Source organism: Ranitomeya imitator, chromosome 3, assembly GCF_032444005.1.
Source record: "Ranitomeya imitator isolate aRanImi1 chromosome 3, aRanImi1.pri, whole genome shotgun sequence".
NCBI classification, from domain to species: domain Eukaryota; kingdom Metazoa; phylum Chordata; class Amphibia; order Anura; family Dendrobatidae; genus Ranitomeya; species Ranitomeya imitator.
The window spans coordinates 109,471,874-109,492,698 of record NC_091284.1 but is presented as its reverse complement, the minus strand read 5'-3'; the positions used below and the strand labels follow the sequence as shown (position 1 = coordinate 109,492,698).

The 20,825-nt window shown below is 41.5% G+C and overlaps 1 protein-coding gene across 4 annotated transcripts in view; it reads left to right on the top strand.

Moving 5' to 3' along the window:
- The window catches only part of RAP1GAP2 (RAP1 GTPase activating protein 2), a 1,157,994-nt gene extending 1,146,220 nt beyond the window's left edge, over positions 1-11,774 (top strand). For all 4 annotated transcript variants that reach the window (XM_069761272.1, XM_069761274.1, XM_069761271.1 and 1 more), the window contains one exon: positions 10,986-11,774. In XM_069761272.1, coding sequence (XP_069617373.1) covers positions 10,986-10,988 — 3 coding nt within the window. In that variant the 3' untranslated portion in view covers positions 10,989-11,774. The remainder of the gene's footprint in view (positions 1-10,985) is intronic.
- The last annotated feature ends 9,051 nt before the right edge of the window (positions 11,775-20,825 follow it).

Here is a 20,825-nt window from a genome sequence, read left to right as displayed (position 1 = left end):
AGTAACTGTGCTTTCACATTGCGCTTTTCTCCACATTTGTGGGTTCCGTCGGCGCTTGCGTCCAAACCCACCCACCAAACGGAGAAATGCAAACTGTGAAGGCAACCTTGGTGAGACATCGCTACAATCAGGGTCTCTGTCTCTACACTGTGCCACTCTCAGTTTTGGTGGCAAAAACCTGGTGACCCATTACCGCTAAAGGGTAAATATTATCAGAAAGTGATTTATTTTATATATATATAATTGCGGTTGATGAAAAGTTAATTTTTTCTTGGTGAGTTGTCATTTTTATTGGTACATCTGATGTTTTAATGGCTTTTTTTTTAATTTTTGGGAGGAGCTGTGGTGAACAAAAAATGGCAATTCTGTTATTTTTCTTTTCTTTACAGCATTTATCGTATGAGTTAGATAATGTGATAACTTGATAAATCTGACTTTTAAGTACAAGGTAATACCAAATATGTTTATTTTTTCATATTTCTTACATTTCATTATTTTGGTTTTGGGAAAAGGGGGATAATTTAACCCCTTCCCGACCCATGACTCCACGTAGGCGTCATGAAAGTCGGTGCCAATCCGACCCATGACGCCTATGTGGCGTCATGGAAAGATCGCGTCCCTGCAGATCGGGTGAAAGGGTTAACTCCCATTTCACCCGATCTGCAGGGACAGGGGGAGTGGTAGTTTAGCCCAGGGGGGGTGGCTTCACCCCCTCGTGGCTATGATCGCTCTGATTGGCTGTTGAAAGTGAAACTGCCAATCAGAGCGATTTGTAATATTTCACCTATTATAACGGGTGAAATATTACAATCCAGCCATGGCCGATGCTGAAATATCATCGGCCATGGCTGGAAATACTAATGTGCCCCCACCCCACCCCACCGATCGCCCCCCCAGCCCCCCGATCTGGCCGGTACACTGCTCCGGCTCCCCTCCATCCAGTGCTCCGCTCCCCCCCGTGCTCTTGTCCGCTCCCCCCATGCTCCAATCACCCCCCCGTGCTCCAACCACCCCCCCTGCACTCCGATCCACCCCCCCGGTGCTCCGTTCCACCCCCCCGTGCTCCATTCCAGCCCCCCCGTGTTCCGTTCCACGCCCCCCGTGCTCCGTTCCACCCCTCCCGCGCTCCGATTCCCCCCCCGTGCTCCCCCCCACCCCATCATACTTACCGATCCAGCCAGGGTCCCGTCCGTCTTCTCCCTGGGCGCCGCCATCTTCCAAAATGGCGGGCGCATGCGCAGTGCGCCCGCCGAATCTGCCGGCCGGCAGATTCGTTCCAAAGTGCATTTTGATCACTGAGATAGATTATATCTCAGTGATCAAAATAAAAAAAATAATAAATGACCCCCCCCCTTTGTCACCCCCATAGGTAGGGACAATAAAAAAATAAAGACATTTTTTTTTTCCACTAATGTTAGAATAGGGTTAGGGTTAGGGGTAGGGGTAGGGTTAGGGGTAGGGTTAGGGGTAGGGTTAGGGTTAGGGGTAGGGGTAGGGTTAGGGGTAGGGTTAGGGCTAGGGTTAGGGTTTCGGTATGTGCACACGTATTCTGGTCCTCTGCGGATTTTTCAGCTGCGGATTTGATAAATCCGCAGTGCTAAACCGCTGCGGATTTATGGCGGATTTACCGCGGTTTTTCTGCGCATTTCACTGCGGTTTTACAACTGCGATTTTCTATTTGAGCAGTTATAAAACCGCTGCGGAATCCGCACAAAGAAGTGACATGCTGCGGAATGTAAACCGCTGCGTTTCCGTGCAGTTTTTCCGCAGCATGGGCACAGCGATTTTTGTTTCCCGTACGTTTACATTGAACTGTAAACTCATGGGAAACTGCTGCGGATCCGCAGCGTTTTCCGCAGCGTGTGCACATACCTTTAGAATTAGGCTATGTGCACACTGTGCGGATTTGGCTGCGGATTCGCTGTAGTGTTCCATCAGGTTTACAGTACCGTGTAAACATATGAAAAACCAAATCCGCTGTGCCCATGGTGCGGAAAATACCGCGCGGAAACGCTGCGTTGTATTTTCCGCAGCATGTCAATTCTTTGTGCGGATTCCGCAGCGTTTTACACCTGTTCCTCAATAGGAATCCGCAGGTGAAATCCGCACAAAAAACACTGGAAATCCGCGGAAAATCCGCAGGTAAAACGCAGTGCCTTTTACCCGCCGATTTTTCAAAAATGGTGCGGAAATATCTCACACGAATCCGCAACGTGGGCACATAGCCTTAGGGTTAGGGTTGGAATTAGGGTTGTGGTTAGGGTTGTGATTAGGGTTATGGCTACAGTTGGGATTAGGGTTAGGGGTGTGTTGGGGTTAGTGTTGGAGTTAGAATTGAGGGGTTTCCACTGTTTAGGCACATCAGGGGTCTCCAAACGCAACATGGCGCCACCATTGATTCCAGCCAATCTCGTATTCAAAAAGTCAAATGGTGCTCCCTCACTTCCGAGCCCTGACGTGTGCCCAAACAGTGGTTTACCCCCACATATGGGGTACCAGCATACTCAGGACATACTGCGTAACAATTACTGGGGTCCAATTTCTCCTGTTACCCTTGTGAATCAAAAAAAATGCTTGCTAAAACATAATTTTTGAGGAAAGAAAAATGATTTTTTATTTTCACGGCTCTGCGTTGTAAACGTCTGTGAAGCACTTGGGGGTTCAAAGTGCTCACCACATATCTAGATAAGTTCCTTGGGGGGTCTAGTTTCTAAAATGGGGTCACTTGTGGGGGTTTCTACTGTTTAGGCACACCAGGGGCTCTGCAAACGCAACGTGACGCACGCAGACCATTCCATCAAAGTCTGCATTTCAAAAGTCACTACTTCCCTTCTGAGCCCCGACGTGTGCCCAAACAGTGGTTTACCCCCACTCATGGGGGATCAGCGTACTCAGGAGAAACTGGACAACAACTTTTGGGGTCCAATTTCTCCTGTAACCCTTGGGAAAATAAAAAATTCTGGGCTAAATAATTATTTTTGAGGAAAGAAAACGTATTTATTATTTTCACGGCTCTGCATTATAAACTTCTATGAAGCACTTGGGGGTTCAAAGTGCTCACCACACATCTAGATAAGTTCCTTTCGGGGTCTAGTTTCCAAAATGGGGTCACTTGTGGGGGGTTTCTACTGTTTAGGCACATCAGGGGCTCTGCAAACGCAACGTGACGCCCGCAGAGCATTCCATCAAAGTCTGCATTTCAAAACGTCACTACTTCAATTCCAAGCCCCGGCATGTGCCCAAACAGTAGTTTACCCCCACATATGGGGTATCACCGTACTCAGGAGAAACTGGACAACAAATATTGGGGTCAAATTTCTCCTGTTACCCTTGGGAAAATTAAAAAATTCTGGGCTAAATAATTATTTTTGAGGAAAGAAAACGTATTTATTATTTTCACGGCTCTGCATTATAAACTTCTATGAAGCGCTTGGGGGTTCAAAGTGCTCACCACACATCTAGATAAGTTCCTTTCGGGGTCTAGTTTCCAAAATGCGGTCACTTGTGGGGGGTTTCTACTGTTAAGCCACATCAGGGGCTCTGCAAACGCAACATGACGCCCACAGAGCATTCCATCAAAGTCTGCATTTCAAAACGTCACTACTTCACTTCCGAGCCTCGGCATGTGCCCAAACAGTGGTTTACCCCCACATATGGGGTATCAGCGTACTCAGGAGAAACTGGACAACAACTTTTGGGGTCCAATTTCTTCTGTAACCCTTGGGAAAATAAAAAATTCTGGGCTAAATAATTATTTTTGAGGAAAGAAAACGTATTTATTATTTTCACGGCTCTGCATTATAAACTTCTATGAAGCACTTGGGGGTTCAAAGTGCTCACCACACATCTAGATAAGTTCCTTTGGGGGTCTAGTTTCCAAAATGGGGTCACTTGTGGGGGGTTTCTACTGTTAAGCCACATCAGGGGCTCTGCAAACGCAACGTGACGCCCACAGAGCATTCCATCAAAGTCTGCATATCAAAACGTCACTACTTCACTTCCGAGCCCCGGCATGTGCCCAAACAGTGATTTACCCCCACATATGGGGTATCAGCGTACTCAGGAGAAACTGGACAACAACTTTTGGGGTCAAATTTCTCCTGTTACCCTTGGGAAAATAAAAAATTGCAGGCTAAAAGATCATTTTTGAGAAAATAATTTTTTTTTTTTATTTTCATGGCTCTGCGTTATAAACTTCTGTGAAGCACTTGGGGGTTCAAAGTCCTCACCACACATCTAGATTAGTTCCTTTGGGGGTCTAGTTTCCAAAATGGTGTCATTTCTGGGGGATCTCCAATGTTTAGGCACACAGGGGCTCTCCAAACGTGACATGGTGTCCGCTAATGATTGGAGCTAATTTTCCATTTAAAAAGCCAAATGGCGTGCCATCCCTTCCGAGCCCTGCCGTGCGCCCAAACAGTGGTTTACCCCCACATATGGGGTATCAGCGTACTCAGGACAAACTGGACAACAATATTTGGGGTCCAATTTCTCCTATTATCCTTGGCAAAATAGGAAATTCCAGGCTAAAAAATCATTTTTGAGGAAAGAAAAATTATTTTTTATTTTCATGGCTCTGCGTTATAAACTTCTGTGAAGCACCTGGGGGTTTAAAGTGCTCAATATGCATCTAGATAAGTTCCTTGGGGGGTCTAGTTTCCAAAATGGGGTCACTTGTTGGGGAGCTCCAATGTTTAGGCACACAGGGGCTCTCCAAACGCGACATGGTGTCCGCTAACAATTGGAGCTAATTTTCCATTCAAAAAGTCAAATGGCGCGCCTTCCCTTCCGAGCCCTGCCGAGTGCCCAAACAGTGGTTTACCCCCACATATGAGGTATCGACGTACTCGGGAGAAATTGCCCAACAAATTTTATGATCCATTTTATCCTACTGCCCATGTAAAAATGAAAAAATTGAGGCGAAAAGAATTTTTTTGTGAAAAAAAAGTACTTTTTCATTTTTACAGATCAATTTGTGAAGCACCTGAGGGTTTAAAGTGCTCACTAGGCATCTAAATAAGTTCCTTGGGGGGTCTAGTTTCCAAAATGGGGTCACTTGTGGGGGAGCGCCAATGTTTAGGCACACAGGAGCTATCCAAACGCGACATGGTGTCCGCTAACGATGGAAATAATTTTTCATTCAAAAAGTCAAATGGCGCTCCTTCCCTTCCGAGCCTTACCATGTGCCCAAACAGTGGTTTACCCCCACATGTGAGGTATTGGTGTACTCAGGAGAAATTGCCCAACACATTTTAGGATCCATTTTATCCTGTTGCCCATGTGAAAATGAAAAAATTGAGGCTAAAAAATTTTTTTGTGAAAAAAAAGTGCTTTTTCATTTTTACGGATCAATTTGTGAAGCACCTGGGGGTTCAAAGTGCTCACTATGCATCTAGATAAGTTCCTTGGGGCGTCTAGTTTCCAAAATGGGGTCACTTGTGGGGGAGCTCCAATTTTTAGGCACACGGGGGCTCTCCAAACGTGACATGGTGTCCGCTAAAGAGTGGAGCCAATTTTTGATTCAAAAAGTCAAATGGCGCTCCTTCCCTTCCAAGCCCTGCCGTGCGCCCAAACAGTGGTTTACCCCCACATATGAGGTATCAGCGTACTCAGGACAAATTGGACAACAACTTTCGTGGTTCAGTTTCTCCTTTTACCATTGGGAAATTAAAAAAATTTTTGCTAAAAGATAATTTTTGTGACTAAAAAGTTAAATGTTCATTTTTTCCTTCCATGTTGCTTCTGCTGCTGTGAAGCACCTGAAGGGTTAATAAACTTCTTGAATGTGGTTTTGAGTACCTTGAGGGGTGCAGTTTTTAGAATGGTGTCACTTTTGGGTATTTTCAGCCATATAGACCCCTCAAACTGACTTCAAATGTGAGGTGGTCCCTAAAAAAAATGGTTTTGTAAATTTCGTTGTAAAAATGACAAATCGCTGGTCACATTTTAACCCTTATAACTTCCTAACAAAAAAAAATTTTGTTTTCAAAATTGTGCTGATGTAAAGTAATCATGTGGGAAATGTTATTTATTAACTATTTTGTGTCACATATCTCTCTGGTTTAACAGAATAAAAATTCAAAATGTGAAAATTGCGAAATTTTCAAAATTTTCGCCAAATTTTCGTTTTTATCACAAATAAACGCAGAATTTATTGACCTAAATTTACCACTAACATGAAGCCCAATATGTCATGAAAAAACAATCTCAGAACCGCTAGGATCCGTTGAAGCGTTCCTGAGTTATTACCTCATAAAGGGACACTGGTCAGAATTGCAAAAAACGGCAAGGTCTTTAAGGTCAAAATAGGCTGGGTCATGAAGGGGTTAAATAAAGTATTTTTAGTTTTTTGTTTTTTTTTTACTTTTTGAAACTGACTTTTTATTTATTTTTTTAGTAACTCTAGGGGACTTGAAACTTTGTTCACTTGTATTATATAATGCAACACCATATTATTGCAGCATATAGTGAAAATAATAATCTCCAATGAAGCCTTCCCTTTGCATTTAGTAGACCCCCAGTCTGCCATGGCAATCCATCAGCACCCTGCAATTGTGTTGCTATGAATGACAATGGCTTTAAAATATCATAAATTGTGGTTAGCTCCATTTGCTTGTGTTAGAGGTAGACTCAAGCTATATATTGCAGTTTCTACACACCATATATGACCTGAGCCCATTCCATATCCACTCAAAAAAAGTTAAACATTTTTTTTAAAAAATTGGGGGGATTTTTTGTTTTGATATCACTATCTGCATTAAAAATATCTTGCATTTTTTAAGCCAGCCACTAAGCCTAATATTAGTCTCATACTTTGTATTTTGTAGAAGTCACTTATCAGTAGACATTATCATTATGGGCAGTGTTACAATTATATGTATGCAGTAGGTAAACTATTGTGAATGTTGGATTCTGTGTTATGTCACAGCTCACCTCTCCTCCCTCCTTGCACAATGACCAGTGTACAGATCGTTGAACATGTCTACAAAATACCTATAATCAGTAAGTTACCTTAAGTACTCTCTCTAGTTCCATTAGTAAGTTAATGGAACTAGAGAGAGTACAAAGGAGGGCAACAAAATTAATAAAGGGGATGGGAGATCTACAATACCCAGATAGATTAGCGAAATTAGGATTATTTAGTCTAGAAAAAAGACGACTGAGGGGCGATCTAATAACCATGTACAGGGTGGAGCGCGGTAATTTGCTTTTTTGCACTGCATGCTGTGGCGGCACTGTCGGTCGAAGAGAGGGGAGAGTGGGTGTGGCTTACAGTGGCTGATGGGAGATTTGTATTCCTCTGCCTTTCAGTTGCCATCATGCAGTGGACACGTGAGGAGAGGTCATTTTGTGTTGAAGCGTATTTTTCAAATGCCCACTCGATCATTGCAGTGCAGCGTGCTTTTCGTTTACAATTCGCTGTTCCTCCACGTGGACGTGTTCCTGGACGGCAATCAATTGTAAATTGGGTGAATGCATTCAGAACAGCAGGGAATGTGTCATGTGTACGAAGGGGACCTGAGAGAAAGATTACAACACCACAAAACATCGAGAGAGTTAGAGCAGCAGTACTGCAATCTCAGAAACGCTCTGCTCGGAAGCAATCATTTGCTCTTGGCATTTCAAGACGTTCTCTCCACCGGATTCTTCATGATGAACTGAATTTTCACCCGTATAAAATGTGCGTGGTCCAACATTTGTCAGCATGGGACTATTTGACACGGCGGACCTCTTGTGAAGACATGTTAGCAACGATACCCCGTGACGCAATTGTGTTTTTTTCTGATGAGGCACATTTTCACCTCAGTGGGTGTGTAAACAAACAAAATATGCGTTACTGGAGTGAAACAAACCCCAGAGAAGTTCACGAGAGACCTCTGCATTCGGACCGCGTCACTGTGTGGTGCGCCATATCACGAGTAGGCATCATTTGTCCTTACTTTTTTCAGGATAATGGTCGTGCCATAACTGTGAACTCCGAATGGTACTTGTCTATGATACAGGATTATTTTCAGCCGGCTCTTGAGGCAATGGAACTAGAGGATACATGGTTCCAACAGGATGGTGCCACTGCACACACAGCGAGGGTTACCATGCGATTTTTTTCCTTTGGGGTTACCTGAAGTCTAAGGTGTATATCAACCGTCCCAACACCTTGGAAGACCTAAGGAACAATATTGAAGCTGAAATTGGCAGAATACCAGTGGACATGCTTGTTAGAGTTCATGAAAACTTCAGAAAACGTATCCAGCAGTGTGTGGATAGCGAAGGTCGACATTTGCCAGATACACTATTTAAAACCATGTAATTTAAAAATTCCATTACTGTTCAGTATAATTAAAATATAAAATAAATTTTTCTAATGATCATAATTTTTTTATTTCATTCCCAAATCAGCAAATTACCGCGCTCCACCCTGTATAAGTATATAAGGGGACAATACAAATATCTCGTTGAGGATCTGTTTATACCAAGGAAGGTGACGGGCACAAGGGGGCATTCTTTGCGTCTGGAGGATAGAAGGTTTTTCCACCAACATAGAAGAGGATTCTTTACTGTTAGGGCAGTGAGAATCTGGAATTGCTTGCCTGAGGAGGTGGTGATGGCGAACTCAGTCGAGGGGTTCAAGAGAGGCCTGGATGTCTTCCTGGAGCAGAACAATATTGTATCATACAATTATTAGGTTCTGTAGAAGGACGTAGATCTGGGGATTTATTATGAAGGAATATAGGCTGAACTGGATGGACAAATGTCTTTTTTCGGCCTTACTAATTATGTTACTATGTTACCTACAAATTATGGCTGCCTATGACCCATATGGCTGCTGTAAAGAATATGTAAAAAAAAAAAAAAAAAAAAAAAAAAAAAGCTCTGGCACCCTTTCCCAACCATAGTTGAAAAATAATTAAAATCAAATTCTCACACAGCGGTGCTGTAAGAGATGTTATCAAAAATAGAAGAGACCCCACATATTTTTTTAAATGTATTTATTTATAGCACAGGTGCCAGCTGATGAACACTCCAATCAGCGGCACTTGCTCTTGCTGTTATCAACAACAGAATGCGTAGGCTGATGAAAGTAGTATTCTCTCATCAGCCGACGCCTGTGACCGGTGGTAACCTTTTTACCACCTGTCACAGCAGCTGGCTCATGCTGTCATTCAACAGCATTGGAACCACAGCTCTCTGACCAGCTGTAATGACCTTACCGCCGATCAGTGTCGCCGGTGTTTCTCGCGCTGCCATGTAGATGACAGCGTAGAAAACGCTCAATGTTTTGGATGCTGAACCTGAACAGTAACATGGACGATTTGGAGAAGTCGGTGTTCAGGGTCCATGCCCAAACATTAGGTGTTCAGTATGGACCCCGAACTTCACTGTTCGGGTTCCCCCATTGCTACACTCGGACCAATGTTGTGCAATGTAGCAGTGCTGATGACTGATTTTTTTCATTAACAAAATCTGACAGTGAAAAAATCTCAGCATACTGTGATTTCACTTTGCAATCAAAGGATTCTCACTGGTGATGAGCAAATATACTTGTTGCTCGGGTTTTCCCGAGCACGCTCGGGTGATCTCTGAGTATTTGTTAGTGCTCGGAGATTTTGTTTTCATCACCTCAGCTGCATGATTTACAGCTGCTAGCCAGGCTGAATACATGTGGGAATTCCCTAACAAACAGGCTTTCCTCACATGTATTCAGCCTGGCTAGCAGCCGTAAATCATGCAGCTGAGGCGATGAAAACAAAATCTCTGAGCACTAACAAAACTCGGAGACCATCGGAGCGTGATCGGGAAAACCTAAGCAATGAGTATACTCGCTCATCACTAATACTCACCCATTCAAGTCTATGGGTTCATGGAAAACATAGGAGTGAACTCGGATGAAATCTGAGCACACAATGAAGAAGATGAAGACATTTTGTTCCACATCTTCTCCACAGTCTGCTCATCTGAGAGAATTGGATCACACTATGCTGACACAGGAATCACAGTTTGATCAAAGTGTTAATTATGTAATCGGCCAGATTCTTTCAGATGAGAGAGTCTATGCTCGTGTGGCCCCAGCCTTAGGCTCATGTACATTTGGTGCCTGACCTGTAGGATGGGTCAATAGGGATTCTACATTTGAGAAGAAAAAAAACCTTTGTAAGTCTCCAAATAAAATTAGAGGCACACTAAGGGTATGTTTCCACATTCGGGAAACGCTGCGTGTTTGACGCTGCGTAGAGCCGCAGCGTCAAACACGCAGGATCCAGATGTTACAGCATAGTGGAGGGGATTTCATGAAATCCCGTCTCCACTATGCATTAAAAGACGCATGCGGCATAACCTCAGAAACGGACATGCGGCGCGTCTTTTAAGAATGCAGCATGTCCTTACATTGCAGAAATAACGCAAGAACAATGCAGGTGACCTGCCAGTGACCTCAGGTGCAGATTTGGTCAGGATTTTACCTGCATAAAATACTGACCAAATCCTGATGCAATCCTGAACGTGGACACATACCCTTAGGTGCAGAATTATCCCATAGCACACCATTGTGAATCTGTATCACACGTATCCGTGATACGACTGTGTGCATGATTTCTATTAATCAGAAAAAAAAAACAATAATTGAGTGGACAGGAAGATGTTTTACATCCAGTGTTAATGTAATGGATTACTTTATAAATGTGCCTTATCTGATACTTATTTACTGGGACATATTCTCTTCATTTGTAGAGTTTGCTTATTAATTAGGATTTAGTTGGAAGAAATCCATATAATTGCCATTAATTTGCATTTCTTGCTGACAGCTTTCTTGTACGTCCTGGGTGTTTACTGTCCTTAAATACGTCTTTGTCTTGCCGCGTGTCATGGAGCATGTTGATATTGTGACTGACATAACACTCAGTGCTGAATGCAATGCTTTGTCATGATATTCCACACAGAACCTGTCACTTCATTCATCGCTTCTGACGACTGTTCTTTTTGTGTTGCAGTGAGATGATGCCTTGTCGAAGGGGGACAACCAACTTGAAAACTGACCTGCGAGGGTATTGCCACTCCACGAATAGTTACTGCCACAATGCATTCATGGAAATGTTTAACTCCTAAGCTGTTTCCCACCAATGAAAGAAAGAACTGCCATCCTAGTGCACTCCTTGTGTCCCATGACACGTGTCTTGTGAACGGAGTTTATAGTATGACCTCGTCTTGTCCAGTAGTGGAGTTGACTTTTTCCCATTCTTTACATTTTTCTTTGCTGGAAGCAAAGAGAATTTCTTTTTTTATGTGAAGCATCCTACGTGCACTTTCTATACGCGACAGCATCAGATCACCGAGTGCCAAGTCTATTTATGAATGAAGTTCACTGGAATTCTTGCCACAATTTTGGGCATTTTCCCTAGGTGGTACATGATGTTTGATACAGTGAAATTACCAAATGCTGCTGTTCCATCTACCTAGATAATACCTGAGGATCTTCCTGTGGGTCACACAGTCTCATATTTGCCATACAATCTGATTGAATGACCTGTAGAAGTGAACAGTTTCATTAAACATGGCTGCTTTTTCGGCATCTTATGCAACCTATACGCACAAATGTATCTGAATGTGCAATGGCTTGAAGAACCAATCCAACATTGTATACTACTACTACTATAAATCAAGGTCCTTTGGTCTTAATCGTCTCACAGGAGCAGTAGAAGTTTTCAAAGCAAAATACTGAAGGTCATCTCCTCCAATATAGGTTGTGGTTTTCATGTGTTATAAAATCAATGTGTATGAGAGTTACTGTAGATTGGCATTCATTGAAGCCACTGCGTGTAGGCAAGTCATCTGGTGGAAGGAGATAGTAGTGTGCAACCTTCTCTTGATATGACGAGACCCTCTTACTGAGGTGTGGGGATTTGTTTCGCATGTTTAATAACTGTAAAATAATCTTTCCATGAAAAATATGGATTGAAAATTGAACTGTAATGCCAACACTTTTAGCATTTTTCAACTTACGCTGAATTTATTATAAGCAGTCCAACATTTACCTTGTAAGCAGTCCAACATTTACCTTGCCAATTGGACTGCTTATTCTGCATCATCTTCTGCCATCAGTTTAAAAAGGAAAGTGTCCTAAGAATTTATTATCAAACTACCACAAATCTGTATTGACCAGGAGTAGTTGTTGTCTGTGCATAATAGTTTACTGCTCTGTTGTGTCTGGCTTAGAAGACAGACACGGCTTGAAAGAAAGGTAAAGAGAGACCAAAGTTTAATGTTTTGGACTCTTTGCCTAGGTGAAGGCAATTGTTTTGTCAGTGCCATGTCTGAATCATGATTTTCTGGAATTCTTATGGAACCCTTCTATAAATTAAGGAATAGGAGCATCGGGCCTAATGGATTGCCAAGGATTTGCTACTATATTCTGGCTAATTTCATATACAGTAACATAGGAAGATAATTTTAATGGAGAACTCCAGAATTTGTTGTATTGCTCTCTTTGATAGCCATCTATAATGTGTTACAGTTTGTGCATGATAATACATACTCATCACTGATTTCTACCATTTGCAGCGCTGCCCAGTTCCTCTCCTGCATCATGTGACTAGACCTCTGACGGCCCGGCTCACATTGTAGACCGTTAGCTCCTTTCTTAATTTACGTTTATGCGATCCTTGTTTTGAGCCTCACAGACTTACATTGAGAAAGTGAATTTCAGAACACAAAGAAGACTTTGTGGTCACATGATGTAGGGAGAGGACCGAAGTGGCGCTGGAAACAGCAGAAGACGACGATGATTAAGTAGCATTATGCACACACTGTATGCACATTAATAATGGCTAGCACAGAGGGTGATAAGAAAAAGTGCTGGAGTGCTCTTTTAAAGTCATCACGAACAGCATTTTAATAATTGTAAGTATTCACGGGAGAAGAGCCGCTCTTCCAAAATGTCATGCTGGTGGATCGCCCTACTGATTTGACTGACAGCTCACATTCCAAATACATTGTCACAAGCCACCTCCAATGACATCTAGTGCATGCTCAGATGTAGATGAGACCATCACTTGTCGCTTCACTGAGGAAGAGCGGATGCCTCTGAAGATACTTGGTGATGACATACCAGGCTATAGGTTGCAAATCAAATCAAGGGGGCAACCGGCCATTAAGACTATTCAAAGAAGCAGCTCTATCACCATGATTAACTTCTGGCCTTTTCACACTCACTGTCAAAGTTCATTTTGTGCACTATACAGAATACAAAAGCTCATAGTTGTGAGCCTGTTTGCATCAGATTGGTGGTGGTTTAGGGGCCTAAATCCTCATGACAAGTTCCCATGAAACTTCAATAGAGCTATATTTTAAGGGTGTATAATTAAAATAGAGGAATTACATTTTTGGATATCTTTTAGGCATCAAATAGCAGATGTACTTTATACAAATCACATCTCCACATGTCCATTCTATTAAAAATGCTATCAGTACTCTGGACTATATATGCACCACTGATTGGAGATTACTGTAAAAAGTGAGAAATACCCTATTTTCATTTTTTTTTTTTTGCATAAATCAGTAGTAGATATGAATATATTAAACATTTTAAATATATCTTAACAAAAAGTGCCATCTCCATCAGCTCCCAGCAGACTGTAGTTTCCCTTTCCTGCCTGCAGGAGCTCTGTAAATGTTTGAAATGTCCCGTGTGATCAGCGGATTCCATTAAATCTAGTGAAAATGCAACGCTGAGCGAATTTTCAAAATTAACAAACAGGACTGAGTGTTTCTAAGAAGCTTTTTACACTATAGGTTAATAACTAGTGATGAGTGAACGTGCTCGGCTAAGGTGTTATCCGCACATGCTTGGGTGCTAAGGCTACGTTCACATTAGCGTTATGCTAGTTTGCGTCGGGTTTGCGTCGGGTGACGCAGCGGCGACGCATGCGTCATGCGCCCCTATATTTAACATGGGGGACGCATGCGTTTTTGTTTGTTGCGTTGTGCGACGCATGCGTCTTTTTTGCCGCAAGCGTCGGACCAAGAAAACGCAACAAGTTGCATTTTTCTTGCGTCCAAATTTCAGCAAAAAACGACGCATGCGTCGCAAAACGCAGCGTTTTTGCGTGCGTTTTGGTGCGTTTTTATTTGCGTTGTGCGTTGCGTCGCCGACGCAGCGGCGCACAACGCAAATGTGAACGTAGCCTAACCGAGTGACTTTGGCATTCTTGAATAATATGTTCGAGTCCCCGAGCCTGCATCTCTCGTGGCTGTTTGACATCCGTAACACATGCATGGATTGCTTAACAGATGGAATCCCTGCATGTGTTGCAGCTCTCGAAGAGCCACGGGGACCCAAAAATATCTTTCGAGCACTCTGAAGACACCCGGTTAACATGCGAGCATACTCGGATAACACCTTATCTGAGCACATTCGATCATCACTATTAATAATACATTTTTGCAGTTTGCAATTGTAAGCTTACATTTGAAAGACCAGTGTGAATAAATTAAGAGGCAAAAATAACCAAAACAGGTTCATTTTGTCATTTTTGTTCAACTGAAATTTGAATATAAGGCCAGATCCACACATCTATGTTTTCGGTCTGAGTATGGACCGTCATGCACGCGCCAGATACAGATCTCCTGATAAAAACTCGACAATCTCATATATGCCTACACAGATATGGCGTGAAACATGACTGTGGAGTGAAATATGTGTGAATTCGACCTAAAAAAAAATGTTATGATGCACAAAAAAGCAGATTGTTAACAATTTCAGCTCAGCTATATTAGTATTTGATCAAAGCAGTAGCAACATTTTTGCGTCTAAATTTCTGTATTTTTGAAAGCTTCTGTCAGTTTGATGAAAACACCAGGGAATTTTCCAAATGTAGATTTCTATTTTTTTTTTCCCGCTACCAAAAAAAAAAAGAGTAATTTTATCATTTTTTTTCCAGCTACCCCCAAAAAAAGAGTAATTTTATCATTTGAGCCAAACTTAAAATTAGGCATATACTTGCAAAAATGCGTTATTTTGCCTTCTAACACATTCTTCGCACTGCTTCTATTCGGCGTATTTTATTAAATTCTCATATACTTGGTAAAAATTTGAATTAATTGAGAAATTAACTCACTATCCTATATAGACAAGGAAACAAGTCTCAATATCACCACTTCCATCACAGCATTTCCAAAAATTACTGGAAAATATATTTTCGAAAAAGATTTTTACATTTTGCAATCTCATGTTATTTTTTTTGTTCTAGTTTAGAAAAGAAAAAGAAGTAACACCCCCCATGCTATGTGAGTGTACTGTATAGGGTGGGGGTCACCAGACCTCACATACTGGATAGAGACCTAGGGTGATGATTACTATGTATGGTCCCAGTAAGGCCAAGCTAATCGCCACCTATTGCCCTCAAAGAATTTCTGCAAACTTGAACGTTAAAGAAGCTTTCCGTTACCAAATCTGAAATATTCTAAATACATATATACCAGTAAAAGTATGATACTGCAAAGACTATTTCCACCCAGACTGACAGCTGCTGCCCACCGTATCCTCCTAGACAGCGACGCACCATTTCTCATCTGGTCCTAAATTATTTAAAATAAATCTGCGCCCATGCATAAAAAAGACCATTAGTATTAAATAATAAAGGTCACCGCTCGTTTCTAATGCATAGACATCTTGCTACTCGGAAGGCTGACATCTAAAATGTATTTTATTTTTATGAAATGCAAATGATATGCAAATATATGATCGCCCATCTCAAATCAATTTTTTTTTTGTTGCTGAGTGTCCTCTACTGGTGGCTGGAAGAAATGCAGGAGTGCAGTGTTTATATACACTTTACTGTACTGTATACTTGCACTGTAAATTTAGCTATATTTTTAACCCATGCTATATAAGAGGGGGCCTGTCAGCTTTTTTGGCCTTTTTTTTTTTTAAATAAACCATATATTGGGTGTTACCATTCCCCATGTCATTGAAGTTTGTGGACAGCATCTGTCTGTGTGGAGCGACAAATGGTATCATAATGCACCGTTGTTTATTCATTCATTCATTCATTCATTTATACATAAATGCATACATTTCCGGAGGAATAACAGGGGTACAACAAAACCCCAAGTTCTAAAAAAAATCAATATTTTACTGGGAATACATATAAGTCTCCTTATTAGTGTTTTACTGAGAATACATATAAGTCAAAAACTAATACTTTGGAGTGATAGCCATAACTTGTTGACTGAATGTGGAACCTGCACGTCACCAGATAATCCACGATACATTGAAAACCATTTTTTTTTAGTTAAAAATGTATTTATCATTTTCTCATTTAAAAAAAAAACAAAAAACAAAATCTTCTTAAAAGGAGTAAAACTTCCTCCGTGACATGCTGTTCTAGGTTTTCATGTCGAAGGTAAAACATAAAATAAATTGACCTGACCACGGCGATTCCCATACAAGCAGCCAAGCGGCAGTTTTTAAAGGCAAAGAAAAGAGAACTGACAATCTCCATTGAATCTGTGGGCAGCAATGAATAGAGAAGGAGATGCTGAACTCTGGGATTTGATTTAGAATTCACATGTGAAAAGCAGATCAAATGCTGTCGGGATTCAGAGTAAGGCCGGGGTCACGCTTGCGAGTGCAATACGAGAAACTCGCGCTTGTCTCTCGCCTCAATACCCGGCACTGCCGCCAGCACTCGGGACCGGAGCGTTCAGCTACACGGAAATACATGCAGCCACATGCTCTGGTCCTGAGTGCTGGCGGCAGTGCCGGGTATTGATGCGAGTTTCTCACATTGCACTTGCAAGTGTGACACCAGCCAAAGCCTGTGAGTCCTGCATCCCCCACCCACACGGCAATTTGCAGCCTTTTCTCTATGGGTTTGTAACCAGGGAGAGCTGTATAGGCAGGGGAAGCAGGACTCACAGGCTTTCTCTTTGAATCCTGCTGGCATTCGAACAACTTTATACATAAGAAAAAAATATGTAAAGAAGTAGAAAACTACAAATCGCAAGCTCAGCCTCTCCTCCTCTGTCCTACACTATTCGCATATAAATTAACATAACAACTGAGACCTCTACTCTTAAAGTAGTTATCCAGGACTATATTTTTTTTTTACTGTGGGCCTAAGAACAGACAGGTAGTTGCTCCTGCCAGCAATTCTGTGGCATCTGCTGGCAACATGGCAGCAGAGCAGTGGCTTCTCTTCCGCTCTGCTTTGTTGACAGGTGTGTCTCTGATTTCATGCTGATTGACTGCCAGCTCCCCGCTGCACAACTATGGGAAGCCGGCTATCAAACAGAATGTCAGCAGTCGACAGCCCATCGACAGAGCAGCCCAGAATAGCTGCTCTGTTGATGTGGACCGCTCCGGGCCAGTTCATGGGTGAAACAGGCAGGTAGTTGCTAACTGTTTAGCGACTACCTGCCTGTTGTTTTTTTGGCTCATAGTTAACAAAAAAACTATCTAGTACTGGATAACCCCTTTAAGTCCTCGTTATCCGCTAAACTATGTAGTGTAGATTGTAAAAGAGTTGGATTCTGCAGATTTGTATCCATTGATTACAGTATATTTTCTGACATTTCAAACAGGAATTTAATTTACGGTACTTTAAAAAGTTACCAGGGCATTTAAAAAATTAGTTGTTTTATTTTTATTTTTTGCAATGTACGGTATTTCATTTTCTTTCCTACATTTATATTTTGACATATGTTACGGTAATTCTCTGTGAATTAAATATTTTTTTCATTTATTTTAACAAACATCAATCAGTTGTTGGTATTAGAACTTGAGATGAGTGAATTTCTTTGCTAAACCTTGATTTTCGCTCGAGATCAGTGGTCTCTGCCCGTGGACAGGAGCTGCATAAATTTCTTTACCCTCCAGGATCCCAGGCTCAGCTTATGAGTAGCCAGGCTATAGATGCCAGGCATAGATGACGTCAAACCAACCCCATAAATCAAAAGCCACATGAAGGAATCCGGAAACTTAGGAAATTTACTATGCCCCTGTCCTTGGCCAGAGAACTTACTTGCAACGCAGACCGGGGTTGCGCTAAGTGACCCGGTTATATCTAATAAGAAGGTATATCCAATACTTTATTTATTTTGTGTAATAAAATGTAATAAATGTTCGATGTATAACCACACGATACGCATTGGCCTATTTCTACTGATCATTCTGTATTTAAGCCATACTATTGAGCTCACGTTCATGAGCTTGTCCACCTTTAGCGTTTCATTAATTGTGGAAGGTTATACAATTTGTTATGATACCAGTTCAATACTAATTAAAACATGTTTAAAGTAAATGTATTTATTTTTTGATATATGAGACGACCGAGTCTAGTAGGAATCCATCAGAGGCGTCCATCACAACCATCCATATAGATGTACATACTCTACACTTTGTTTGTTAAGCATCTAGCGCCATACATCTCAGGATATGTCAGGATTAGAGATAAGTTAAGAAAAGACTATCAATAAAAAAATGGAAACTGCAGTGTTTGAGCCTATTGATGATAGTATATTCGAATCATTTCACAACAGCTGTACTTCTCTTATGTTCTCCATGTCAGCAGGCTTCTTTTCCATCACTTTAATGGGGCTAAGGCTGGTTTCACATTTGCTTTTAAAAACGCAGCGTTTTAAAGGCAAGCGCATGTGGTGAAAAAAAGCATGTAAATGCGGTAAAACGCCGTGTTTTTTAGACGCATGCGTTTTTGCATGTTTTAATACAAACGTGGCGTTTTGACGCGTTTACATGCATTTTTTCATGTGTTTGCGTTTTTTAAACGCATGATGAGAAGTGTGTGACAGCTGCCAATCATCAAAATCAACAACAAAACCCACTATAAACAGAAATAGCTAGGGTTAGGGTTTGGATCCCTAGTAACCCTAGGGATCCTAACCCTAAGAGATCTTAACCCTAACCCTACCCCTAAGGGATCCTAACCCTACCCCTAAGGGACCCTACCCCTAACCCTAAGGGATCCTAACCCTACCCCTAACCCTGAGGGACCCTACCCCTAACCCTAAGGGATCCTAACCCTACCCCTAAGGGATCTTAACCCTAACCCTACCATTAACACACTACCCCTAAGGGATCCTAACCCTTAGGGATCCTAACCCTACCCCTAACCCTAAGGGATCCTAACCCTACCCCTAACCATAAGGGACCCTACCCCTAACCCTACCCCTAAGGGATCCTAACCCTAGCCCTAACCCTAAGGGATCCTAACCCTAACCCTTAGGTGGGACTCTAAAGTTAGACAAGAAGGAGTATAATAATCACAAGTGTTTGGTGTGGTTGATGTCAAGGCTGTGTGTGGGCCACTCAAGTTGTTCCACAACAAACCCACCTAACCCTGGCTTTGTGGACCTTGATTTGTGCACTGGGGCACAGTCATGCTTGAGCAGAAATGGGTCTTCCCAAACTATTCCCACATAGATGAAAGCTACAGCTGTCCAAGATGTGTTGTTATGCTGCAGCATTCAGATTTCCCTTCAATGGGACCAAGGGACCTAGGCCAATGTTGAAAAACAGCCCTGTGTCAATATACCCCTGCTCTAAACTTTAGAGAAGCCACAATTGAGTCAAGTAGGTAACATTCTCTTGGCATTTGCCAAAGCTAGACTTGTCCATGACAAGGAAGCGTGATTTGTCCAGTGTTAGCTTACTTTACACCACTTCATCCGACATTCTTCGTGTAGTATTTATAAATTCATTGTTTTGTTAGCAGGTGAATATCACTAAAGGACTACTTGGTCTGCTGCCAAGTAGTCCAACCACTCCCCCACCACTAATTAGCAGCTTACTACCCATCACCTTTCACAGTGAACACAGAAAGCTGCCAATCAGTGATATGGGCCGGGATATACAGAGCTTAGCATTAAAGAACTGCTAGATCTGCAAACAGAGAAAACAAGTTAATAATCAAATCTGTAGTCACCAGTAGGCATCTAATACTCATAATGTAAGACCAGATCTATGGTAGATATTGTTTGGTAGACAGCCTTAGATGAGTGGCACAACAAATGTTTAATTTTCTTTACATAACCCCCTTAAAAAATAAATAAATTAAAAAATTGTGGGATATTATTTTCAAAACTCTGTTCACTTGTGTTTTTATTCTACAATTTGTTGAAAAGAAAAATGATAGTGCATCTGTTTTTTCCAATGTCTGTAATTCAGCTTGTGTGTTCTATCTTCCACATTATTTATAATCATTACCATTTTTCTGTCATTGATTATGTGGTACTGAGGCCTTTAGTGACCATAGAAAGAAGGGTCTATTAATGAGACACCATCATGGATCAATTTCCTAGAGCTGTATTTTATTGTCAGATTTTTTTCGCAGATAAAATATGAAAGAGAACTGTGTAAATATAAAGCATGCGGATATAAATATATATCATTTCTACCTAAATGTAGCACTAGACAAAATGCAAATAAGCAGAGTTGGATTCTAATTTTAGAGTATAAAATGATTGATTTTTAAGTATGTGGATTAAGTGAAGGGGAAACTATGCTGTACATCGATTTGCATTCTTTTGAGATAGGTGGTGCTTATTGTAAGTCTCCGGTGACCTCTGTCTGTAAATAGTGTACATCTAACTTATTGCTTTGGTCTAGTAATGTATAGAAGGAAATCTAAAGTTCACAAATGTATATTTTGTTGCTTAAATGTGTCTTTGCAAGATTCACAATAAATGAACTATTTTATGTGCACAAAAACATTGTCTTTTTTGTGTATTAAAAATCTCAAAATTAAAATAATGCTGATGATATAACCCCCAAAGGAAACGAATCACTGATAACTCAGGACAGTAAGCAGCCAATC